General features: G+C 38.9%; 1 protein-coding gene across 1 annotated transcript; it reads right to left on the reverse strand.

Annotated features, from left to right (window-relative positions):
* Positions 1-1,736: 1,736 nt before the first annotated feature.
* On the reverse strand, positions 1,737-5,380 carry ATXN7L3B (ataxin 7 like 3B). Its single transcript, XM_084879268.1, has one exon. The coding sequence runs from the start codon at positions 5,022-5,024 to the stop codon at positions 4,722-4,724; it is 303 nt and encodes a 100-aa protein (XP_084735394.1). The 5' UTR covers positions 5,025-5,380; the 3' UTR covers positions 1,737-4,721.
* Positions 5,381-12,229: the final 6,849 nt, after the last annotated feature.

Here is a 12,229-nt window from a genome sequence, read left to right on the forward strand (position 1 = left end):
TGTCACTTTTGATGAGTTACTTTTTATTTTCGATTTTTCAATGTTTTCAAACTCACTGCCTTAAAGTCCTCAATCTACTTTAACCATAGCTTGTCTTTTTTAAAATTAGTCCTTTCATTTACTAAGTGAAATTTCCTATTGGTTCAACAGAGCACTGGCAAGAACCAGCATTCTGCTTTTGCTTCTAGTGTTTCTCTATTTTTGTATGTGGCTGGACATATTTTCTGTCTAAAATGAATTTAATATTTTATTTACCTATCTAATGAGGCTCAAGCAATATATAATTGAAAATGTTTTAAAAATGAAAAAAATCCACAGATTTACAGGTTTATCTGCAATATCTTTTTAAATAAGTGCATCACTTGTAACAAATGTTTCCCTCCAAAGCGTCATGAGCATCTTTTCGGACATGAATGAGAATCGGAGCTTGGGCCTCCCACAGCAGCGTAACACTTTCAGTCTGATGCTGTCTCTAAAATGATATGAGAAGCAGCAATTCACTAACCATGACAATTATTTTAAAGACCAGTGTGAACGAAGTTTAATAAATTATAAATGTTGGGTTTTAATACATTAATATATCCTTCATTTCATAAAACACTTTAAAAATTGAAGATTTTAAAATACCTCAGATAGGTCCTAATGGAAGGCAACATTGCCAGCTTATTACTGTGTGCAAATAAAGCTCTTCCTGAACCCTTAACTTGAGCATAAGTAATTTCCTGTCTTTATTTTGTTAACATTAAGTTGCCATTTATTAGATTCCTGATCTCATGCTAAGTGTGCTATTGCTAAAATGCAGTAGTGAGTGAAACGTAGGAACTTAAAAGGTATATGTTTTCTTCTTTTTAAGAAAAAAGTATTAGAAAACATGAAAAGGAATAATTTTAGCATTCTCACCATGAATTTAGTAAGGCACTGAGGTCTTGCAAATAATTTATTTTAAAAAATAACTGGGTTAGTATTAAATATATTAATTACAATCTAAACATACCAAAGTATTTGCTGTGACTACATTTGAATGTTGTGACTCAAAACCATGTTATATGTCCAGAAGGCTCCCTATTTTGAGACAATGTTCCCTCTTAATTCCTATCATAATTTTTACTACTCTAACAACATTATTTCCAATTTTGGACTGTTTCTTTAATTAACTACAACATTTAGCAATCAAGTGATTTTTATCAGTACTAAGTAGTAATTAATATGCACAACTTGTGGGGAAGTACTCCAATTCTGGATTAGGAAATGGAATAAAAAATTCAAAATTCTAAAAACAAAGTGAAAAACATGAAAAGTTGGGGTAAAATATAAAGTATTTGGAAAAAACAACTTTTACAAAGGGAAACCCATGTTTTTCTATGAATCACTTGACTTTTTAGAGCAAGGACATTAGCTTGAAGTGGTGGTGAAAGGTATATATTAAGGAAACTTGAGTTCCATTTAAATTGGACTTCTGGTGATAGGTTGGACTTTATTTTACCACATTCTTACCTCATATGAAAAAGGGCAGATTCTATATATAATAGTTTGTTTCTTTCACTGGATGTTGCAGAAAGTAAATTTTCCAAACTAGATGGAAAAACAAAGTTAGACAGTGTTCTTCTATCTATACTGATAAAACTCCCAATCAGGAAAAAGTGATTAAGTTTCAATAGCAATTAAACATTTATTTTATCACCAATACCTGAAAAACATATAGTTGTAAAGGATTAACATACAAAGGCCAAATAAAGTCATTTTTAAAAATTTTATTATTACTATTTACCAATGGGGAGATGCAATTTATTTACACCAGCAGCCATGGGGCAAGGGGAATACACAGCCATCTATATAGGATAAACTACTTTGCAAAAATAAGAATCTCCAAAACAAAGGACAGAGGTGAATTTCACTACACTTCCCCAATGATCCCAGCATGCGATAATGCCAGGTAATGGCCCCTGGGCATGCGGTGATAGGAAATAATGTAAGGAAGAATAAGCCACAAACCACAGAAATTTTGTAAAGAACCCCTTCCCCCATACACACACACACTCACACACACACACACACACAAAGAATTACAGGGTGATCAATACATTTAATTGAAGAGGAAAGGATAAGAATTTTGCTGTTAGGGGGAAGGTAGATAAGGAAAGGGAGAGTTCCTAATCACTGTCAACTCTATGGTGGGAGCATTATCTCCACCAAAATGAAAGGAGTTAGTTTGTTCTAGCCCACTTCATACCCATCCCGGGCAGGGGGCTACTGCCCTAATAGTGGGGGGCAAAAAACAAAACCAATGAGAGATAATATGAACTTCCCACTTCATCTTCGAACCAGGAGAAAAGGCCGTGAGAAAATGGCCATGTCACAATCTGAGCTCCTCTCTGATGGAAGAGTGGACAATGGCATTACCTTTAGTCTGTTTCCCAGACATTATCTGGAAGTAGGCCAGAGTCTCATTTAACCCTCCTTTACTTCTACATCTCCTTAGAAGATGTCTATAAAGTCAAGGGCAGAATACCCAGAATTATTTTAGCTCTTGCCAAAGTCTTGACTTTTTAAAAAGTAATCAGAGTTCTTAAAGACCAATCTGTAAGTAGGCCCCTACCCTGACCAGGACAACTCTAGGGGGGAAATGCCGTAATCCACAATCTTGAGGCCCTATTACTATTGGTTCCTAAACCTTCTAGAGCATGTACCCCAAATCAGTTCACACAGGCCAAACAATTCATTCTAGAGTAAGAAAGGATACATGCAGAGCCAGGGTTAGAGAAAATGGACCAGGACCCACTCCATCCATGTGTTTGTCTCTAGCCTTTACTCTTCTGCTTATCCAAGTGGAAGTGGGAAGCTATAACTCCTCATCAAATAAGACACAGCAGGAAGGCATATTAATATTAGCAAGGCAGTCCTGGAGGAGACTGGGGAATCACATTGCCTTTCAGATACAAACAATTACTTTTTCCCCCACCCTATTCCCAACAGAGGGAGCCATAGATTCTTCTGAGTCTCCCACAAAAACAAGGGGAAAAACTTAAAAGAAGCCAAGGAAAATGAAACTGGTTAGGCTTCAGAACCAGGAGCATCAAGGAATGAACTGAAACTGGTCACTGTGAAATCAAGGTGGCAGGCAGCACCTGGAATCATGAGCTGCACCAGAGAGGCAGTGGAGCAGGGAAGAAGAGGAAGAGGGGCCAACCCGGACAGATGAGGCTGGGCCCCTTACTGGGGCACAGAATGAGGTAAGGAAACATTTCAAATAAGACAGCACCTGCTCCCCTTGGGGCTCCCTCCCCTCTACACTTCATCACCCTCCGATCAGGGAATAAAGAGGAGGGTAGTTTTGATATGTGGCTCACACTTTCCATCTCCCCTTATCCCATTCCCTGAAGCCAAGGAATTTCTGGGGGCCCTTCCCTTTCAACAAAAAACAGCTCCTGTATTCAAGGTCCAAAGAAGACCAACTGAAAAGGACTGCCCTTTGTGAGGGGCAGAGAAGGTGGTGACCACAGCAGAGCTCTGTAACTGCACACCCCAAGGAACAGGGGCATTCCACTGGAAAGTGCACAGGCCGATGGGAGAAAACCCAGCCCTGCTCCTTGGCTCCTAACGCTAACCCATTCACATTATTGAGGGCTGCTGGAAGAGGTCCACTCTGGGCTCAGCTTTCAAAGCACAGCCTCCTGCACAGCCATGATGCTCCTCCATAGTTTAGGCCTGCCCCTAGGGTAGAAGGCAGGTAGAGACCTAGCATAGTGACCAAGTCAGAACCATGGACTGACTGTAACCATAACGCAAGAGTAAGAAAATGACTGCCCCACCAAACTGTTGTCCACAGAATAACATATCCAGACATGAATCTTGCTGTTTGAGAGTTAGTCCATAGTTGCAGAGGTCCCTGCTCCCTCCCCAAGGGACCATAACCAAATCCTCAACCTGCCTGGATAACCAAGTAGTCCATAAGCCTATGCCACCGCGTGGGATGCCAGAGAGGAGAGAGGGCTCTCTTCAAGAGAAGCCCAGCCCTTGTCCCCAAGTCCGTTGAAGTCACTGTAAATGCTGGGCCCTTGGAAGTTGGTGACTTGATCTTTTCTTCTTATTGGAGCCAAGACCACAGAGTTCCCCCTAATCAGATTCAGCTGGAAATTCTTCTCTTTCTTCTCCGTTTTCCCAAATTGGAATTGCCAATATCCAGATCTCATTCTTGACTTTCATTTTGTCTTGAAGAAGCGCAAAACAGAGGCTCAGAGATCAGAGGAGCAGTCCACCGAGGCGCAAAGACGAAGGCCTGGCCATCAGTTATGTCCAAAGTGTTAGTCATTGAAGAAGCCCTTGGCATCGGGCAAACCGAAAGGATGAGGAACCAAAGGATTTAGTATGCTGGGCACACAGCGGCTCACCTGTGCAGGGGGGCGGGCAGTACAGGAACCTTGTGCACTTTCTGGTGTGTTTAGAAATCAACCTTGCATTGCAATGGTGCAAGATGCACAGCTCCTCCTGCCCAGCGTTTCAAATCTGATCCCAGGTTAAAATACTTAGAAAAGAATCCGAATTTTTTTTTTAAATTCTCCACTTTGGGGGTTTTAAAGGCTAGAATCTTCAATGGGAATTGGGACTTTTGTCTGATTTTTTTTTTTTTCCTCCCTCTACTTAGCTACCTAACTTCTCCAGACCACAGGACCGGTCTATGTTCTTGTCCTGGTCACCCTCAGGCTCTCTCTCTCATGTTGCAGCTACTGGAATTCCGGAGGCGAGCGTTTCAGCGCCTGATCAGGCCCGCTCCCAGACTCTGCGGGGAGGGAGCGGAGCGGGAGGCGGCACGCTCCTTTCGCCCCTTTCTCCTCCACGGGCGGAAGGCCGAAATCCTTCACGCTGCCAGTGTCCGCGAACTCCAGGTAGAAGTAGCCACACTTGACTGCCCGGTGCACCTCAAAGCAGAAGCCCAAACACGAATCCTCTATCAGGTCTACGTATATCTCCTGCGCGATGGCCTCCAGCTTGCTAGTATCCAGGTTGGAGAGCGAGATCTCCTCCATTTTAAGGTGCACACACGGCCGCGGAGGGGGCGCTCGCAGCGGTACTCACAGCAGCGCGGGCGGCGGCAGCGCGTCGGGCTCGGCGGGCCGCGCCTGGGCCTACAGGCCGCTCAGGCCGAGCTCCGGGCGGCGGGCGGCGGGCGGGGTGTCCGCGGCCGCAGGCAGGGCACCAGCAGTCGGCGAAGCAGCCGTCAGCGGCGACCGCCCCGGAGCAACCGAGTCCTGAGCGTCTCTGAACGTCCCCCGCGGCCTGGGGCGTGGAGCGCCAACCGACCCCGGACTCAACGCCAAACAGTCTCCGCGCGACACCCAGCTGCTTGGGCCTCTTCCGCTCCGGGCTCCGCGGTTAGCCCCGCCTCCCCGCTTCCGCTCTGAGCGCGCCTGCGCACTGGCGCCGTGCAGACTCGCGGTGCGCCTGCGCAGTTGCTTGGAAGCCTGGGAGTTTGATTGATTGGGACAGGCTGGAATGTTATATATTATGTTTAATCGTAGACAGATTAAAGGGATGATGCTGTTTTTTTGTTATTTAAGTGCGGATTTTTAAACAGCCGCTGATAACTCAGCACCCACGCTTAATTGAGTTCCTTATGAAAAAGGAAATAAAAATAATGGTGGGTGTATTTGTGGTGTGATCTGGAATAGTTTTAGGAGCAGTTCTCCAGAATGTTTGAAAACTTAACTTGTTCCATTAACTTGTAATCATGTAAGGGCACTGCGCAGTTGTCATTTAAATCCACTAGATGGTGCAAGGAAACAAATTACAGGATAGTTTATATCTTTTTTTTAAATGAAAAACAAGGCACTAAAGACATAATTAATATATATTGATCATAGGAACCTAAGACATTTATCTTATTTTAAGACCATTAAGTCAATGTGATTATAAATAGATCATCATATACATTCTCTAAAGTAATTCAAAGAGAAAATTGTTTCTATATTCTCTATTGAAGAGAGGAAACCTGAAATACGTTAAATATACTGTGTGACCAAAGAAGTTTCCAAAAATTGTGCATCATGAATTGTTAGAACTAGAGCCACTTTATTGGGTTTAAATTCAATAGCCAACATTTTACAGTTCTTGTTTCCTCATCTAAATGAAGCTACAGTCCCTATTTTATGATTAAGATTAAATGACATTTTAAAATACCTTTTATGACAGTTCCTTACATTTAAGGCAGCATTCAGTAAATGGAAGCTATTTTAATCAGATTAGTTTGGACTTGAATATATTATAAGAAAAACCACAGTATTTTATTTTGAGCTGTGATTTTTAGCCCTCACCACCACTGTAAAATAGAACATCCTCTTACACCTTTAAATTTATTGGGGAGGAAAAAGATAACTTTAATCACAGGAAAAATAAACTTTAAGGTATGTATTTGTATCTGTCTGATTCTTTAATTTCATTCCAGAATAAAGGAAAGTATAGACATGGAGCCAGATACAAATGAAATTTTTCTAACATGTATGTTCATCAGAACACTCTTAAATAAATTTAGAATTTATTATTTTAAATAATGTATTTTTTATGATTCAGTAGATCTGGAGTAAGGCTTGGGTTTCTGCATTTATAATGTACTTTGATGCTGCTGGTTTGTGGACTACCTTTCAGTAACAAGGAATTAAAAGGGATTAAAATATGCAATTGCTCTTCATAATGATTGACTCCCATGTATTTGTTCTGGCCAAATCATCATGAAAACTTTTACATAATTGTTGTTTTTTTTTTAATATATTTTTATTGATTTCAGAGAGAAAGGGAGAGGGAGAGAGAGAAATATCAATGATGAGAGAGAATCATTGATCGGCTGCCTCATGCACACCCCACACTGGGGATGGAGTCTGCTACCTGGGCAGGTGCCCTGACCAAGAATTTAAGCATGACCTCCTGATTCATAGGAGACTGATAATAATTGATTTTGACAGAAGAGAATAAGAGATTATTTTTCTGTCCCTTAAATCTTCTGTGTATTGTGAGAGTTGAAACTCAAAACTTTAATTTAATAAAGGTGGGTCTTCAATAAAATTCATTTCAAAATGTATATGAGCAGACCATCATATTAATTGAAATTCAGATAATCAGGACCATTACTAGGTTTAGATTTTTCATAAGTATTTTATTATATTTACTCTTATAACAAAAAAATTTATTGAACATACTGTGTTCATGGGTTGGTAGAATCAACATAATCAAAACGTCCATAATACCTAAAGCAATCTATAAATTCTATGCACTTCCCATTAAAATATCAACAGCATATTTCACATACCTAGAACGAACTTTCCAAAAATTCATCTGGAATAAAAAAAGATTCTGAGTAGCTGCAGCAATCCTGAGAAAGAAGAACAAAGTTGGAGGGATCTCAATACCATATATCAAGCTATATTACAAAGCCACTGTTCTCACAACTGCCTGGTATTGGCACAAGAATAGACATATAGATCAATAGAATAGAATAGCATAGAGAATCCAGATATCAACCCAAATCATTATGCTCAATTAATATTTGACAAAGGAGGCAAGAGCATACAATGGAAAGACGACAGTCTCTTCAATAAATGATGTTGGGAAAATTGGACATATACATGCAAAAAAATGAAATTAGGACACCAACTTATACCATACACACAAAAAAATAAACTCAAAATGGATAAAGGACTTAACTGTAAGATGGGAAACCATAAATACTAGAGGAATCCACAGGCAGCAAAATCTCAGACATATGCCAAAGCAATATATTCACCGATACAGCTCCTATGGCAATGGAAACTAAAGAGAAACAAATGTGACTACATCAAAATATAAGCTTCTGCATAGAAAAAAAAAATCAACAAAACTACAAAACAACAAGAAAACCCACTTCATGGGAGAACATATTTGCCAGTGTTATCTCTGATAAAGTTTTAATCTCCAACATTTACAGGGACACATACAACTTAAAAGGAAGATAAACAATCCAATCAAAAAATGGGCAATGGACATATAATAAATAGATACTTTTCCAAAAAAGACATAAGAAAGCCAAGAGACATATGAAAACATGCTCGAAAGTTACTAATCCTCTGAGAGATGCAAATCAAAATGACAATGAGGTACCACCTCACACCTGTCAGAATGGTTATCATCAACAAATCAACAAATGACAAGTACTGGCAAGGATGCAGAGAAAAAGGAACCCTCATGCACTGCTGGTGGGAATGCAGACTGGTGCAACCACTGTAGAACACAGTATGGAGTTTCCTCAAAAAACTAAAAATGGAACTCCCATTTGACCCAGTGATCTCACTACTAGGAATGTATCCCAAGAAACTAGAAATACGAATCAGAAAGGTTATATGCACCCCTATGTTCATAGCAGCACGATTTATCATAGCTAAGATTTGGAAACAGCTGAAGTGCCCATAAGCAGATGAGTGGATTAGAAAACTGTGGCATATCTACACTATGCTGCTGTAAAAAAGAAGGAACCCTTACCCGTTTGCAGCAGCATGGATGGACCTGGATAGCATAATGCTAAGTGAAATAATTCCATTGGAGAAAGATAAATATGACATGATCTTACTCATTTGTGGAATATAATGAACAACATAAACTAATGAACAAAAACAGATCCAGAGACAGAATCATTGATCAGACCGTCAAACCTCAGAGGGAAGACATGGGAGGGTGGGGTAAGAGGGAGAGATCAACCAAAGGACTTGTATGCATACATATAAGCCTAACCAATGGGCACAGACACCAGGGTGGTGAGGGCATGAGCAAGGGTGGGGAGGGGGGAAATAAGGGGATATGGACATATATGTAATACCTTAATTAAAAAGAAAATATCTATTAAAACTGCAAAGATTCCTAACTGGTTTGGCTCAGTGGATAGAGCATCAGCCTGCGGACTGAAAGGTCCCAGGTTTGATTCCAGTCAAGGTCATGTACCTTGGCTGTGGACACATCCCCAGTAGGGAGTGTGCAGACAGGAGCTGATTGATGTTTTTCTCTATCCCTCTCTCCTCCTCTCTATAAAAAAATCAATAAAATATATATTTTTAAAAACTGCAAAAATATTAACAAAATTTTTTATTGTTTCTTCTACTTCAACAAGATTGCTTTTGTATTGAAATGTACTAAAACTCTACATTAAATCAATAGCATGCCACAAAAAGATGTTAGAAAAAAAATCCTTGGTTCTATTGCAATTAATGAGGCTGAAAGTTTTTAATCTTTTGGAAAAAATAAGGTTTTCAAAAGTAGAAACTCTCCATTTTCTCAATACCAAGTGAGTAACAGGGATTAAGTTTTCAAAGACTACGTACATCATAAAGGCTTAAAATACTTAGTTCATAAATTAAGATTATTAAAATCAATGTAATTGTCTTCATTCTCATTTCATTCAATAATTTTAATATATGCATTGTAGAAATTTCTCTTTCAAAGATCAGCATATTTTAAATCGCTATGGAAAGGTTTTTATTAAAGACTGAAATTACATAAAACAAATATTTCCCAGAGTCACACAGTTTGTGTGTGTGTGTGTGTGTGTTCCCATAAAGTAGAAGAGTAAGGTGGCAAAGTGTATTAGGGACAAACCTGGGAGCCAGTGACTTGGACAAGAAGATGTATTCATGTTTGCAGAAAACAGCTGGATTCACATTTACTGCATATGCTTTTTAAACTACATTTTTATGAATTGAGGAATCTAAGGAGCTAGGATTCAAGTTAAGGGTCAAGTAAATTCTGATGTATTGGCCCACAAAGTTCAAACTGCAGGGACTAAGGTTTTTCTTACCACCAACAAATCTGCTTTTAATCTTGAAGTTCCTCCACAATTTAGGGTTAAGAGCATTTTTCATCCACAGAAAACCAGCTGTGCGTTGTAATGATGTCGCCTATCAGAAGACATTGCTTGTAGTAAGGCAGGGTAGTAAGAAGTTAGGAAAATTCCTTGGCAAGTGGAATGGGGCAAGTGAGACAGATAGCTTAGCAATTTACAGCCAGATAATAAATCACAAGGCCTTATTTTCCCAAACCAAGGACACTTTGGAGCAAATGGTTTACCCATTCCAGACTGTGCCCTGTCAGACCCACCTTGGTCCTGGCCCCTCTTCAGTGACATTCTTAGAAGGTGAAACTGACCACAGAATGACCCTGACCCCCCTATACCCTCATTATGATGGATCAGCATTGAAGGGCACACCTGGGAAACTGATTAATATTCTTACTAAGATCCTCCTCTGAAACTTCCCCTAAAATTCCTGCCTTTAGAAAACATAAAAACCCTCAAGATGAAGTAAGCCAGCACACTATCCTTGGAACATGCCTGTGTCCCTCTTCCCTATCATGTACTTTTGCTCTCTTCCTTCTAACTCTAAAGGTCCTCAGAGAGACTTGCATCAGCAGAAAGTGACAGCTCCTCTCAGGATTTCCCCCTGAACCTTTCTCCAAGGTCTCCTTTTCTCTGACTTTTCAATGAACTGAAAGCATCCCTGCCTTGGCTTGCTTCTATCACTGTGCCGTTTACTTCTCAGTGAGTCCATGTAGCCCCATGTTGCTCACTTCTTTCCTATAATGTTTGTGAGGCCAAAGCAGCACTTCGTAGCTGTTCGGTTGTTTCTTTCTATCCTAAGCCCTTCCTTTGTTTCACTGTCCCCAGCTTTAATAAACATACTCTCCAAAATCACCTGGACTCATGCTATGAATTCTTTCCAGAACTAAGTCAGGAACCTGCACACTGCAGGCCTGAGGCAAACCTCTCATTCAGGGCCCAGTCCCCTTCCGGAGATAATAGAAGGTCAATTATCCTTGAAATTTTTATTTTATCTGGCAATTCTGACTCCTATGAAATTGACTTTCACTTATAAAGTTTTCATTAAACCTTTACTTGTTTTTCTTTATTTACTCTGGCATTATAAGTGAAGAGTAAATCAGAGAGGGAGAGCACATTTTGCCATATTATTGTCTCTTATAAACAGTATTTTCATTGGATCATGATTTATGTGAGAAATAAGCTATGGAGTATTATACATTTTTGTAATGATTTGTCAAAAGAAATATGTGTGTGTCATAACTCAATAATAAATATTCACATGTCCTCCCAGATATGGCCAGCTTGCAATTTCAAATTAATTTTCTACTTAAATCCATTTTTTAAAATTTGCATTTAAAACTTGATTATCATGCCTTGCATGAGATTCTGAGATGCCACAGTTTGATATTAGAAAAGGGTGTCATGCTAAAATTGCGATGTCTAAAATAAATGTATGATTTTAATCTACCCCACTAAACTGTGAAATCAAGGTGACTTAGTGAATTTTGGTATTTATGGCAACCCTAGCTTGTGACCTACTAAAGAGAAAGACACTGTAATCCTGAACTACCTAATAAGTACTGTTCTATATTAATCTAAAATAACAATTTTATTACTTTGTATAACATAGTATTTTTTTAAAAGTTGACCTTTTGATATACCAATTGTTCAGAACCACTTTGATTATAAAAAGATTCAGAGTCTTTCTAGAAATATTTCCATATATTAGTGTATACAGACATGCTTGTGAAAACATTTTTAAAGTGTTTATGACGCTGCCTTTGAAGGTTATAAGATATTTTTGAATAAAGATAAAACAATTATTGTTGCTCCCTTCTTACAGAAAAGAACACCTTAGATGTGGATTAGAAGCATGGGCCCAGAAAAGTGTAAAGCTGAACAGTGAAAATAATTTATAATTATATAATATTGAAGTGGCAACAATTAACAGAGACTTTTAAAAAACTGATTTTAAAGGAATTTCACTTACAGAAGAATTGCAAGAGTATTACAAATAACTTCTGTATACATATGCTTCACCCAAATTAACCCATTAACTTTTTGCCATTTTTACTTTAATTTTCCCTCCTTGGTTTCCTTATCACAAACTAATCTGAACTATTGTTTTTCTTGATCTATTTGACAGTAAATTGTAGTCATCATGCCCTTTTATTATCCCTAAATATTTCAGTTTATGTGTGCCTAAAGAAAAAGGTATTCCCTTATATCACAAAGTTACAATGATTGAAATTATGGTTTGGACTAGTTTAGGAGTTGACTAATACCATTTTCTAATGTACATTCCAAATTCAAATATTGCCAATTGTCCTATTAATGTTCTTTATAACATTTTTCTCTGTATCCAGTCAGGATCATGCACATGTATTTATTATTACATATTAT

Source organism: Pipistrellus hanaki, assembly GCF_964339955.1.
Source record: "Pipistrellus hanaki genome assembly, chromosome: 3".
NCBI lineage: Eukaryota > Metazoa > Chordata > Mammalia > Chiroptera > Vespertilionidae > Pipistrellus > Pipistrellus hanaki.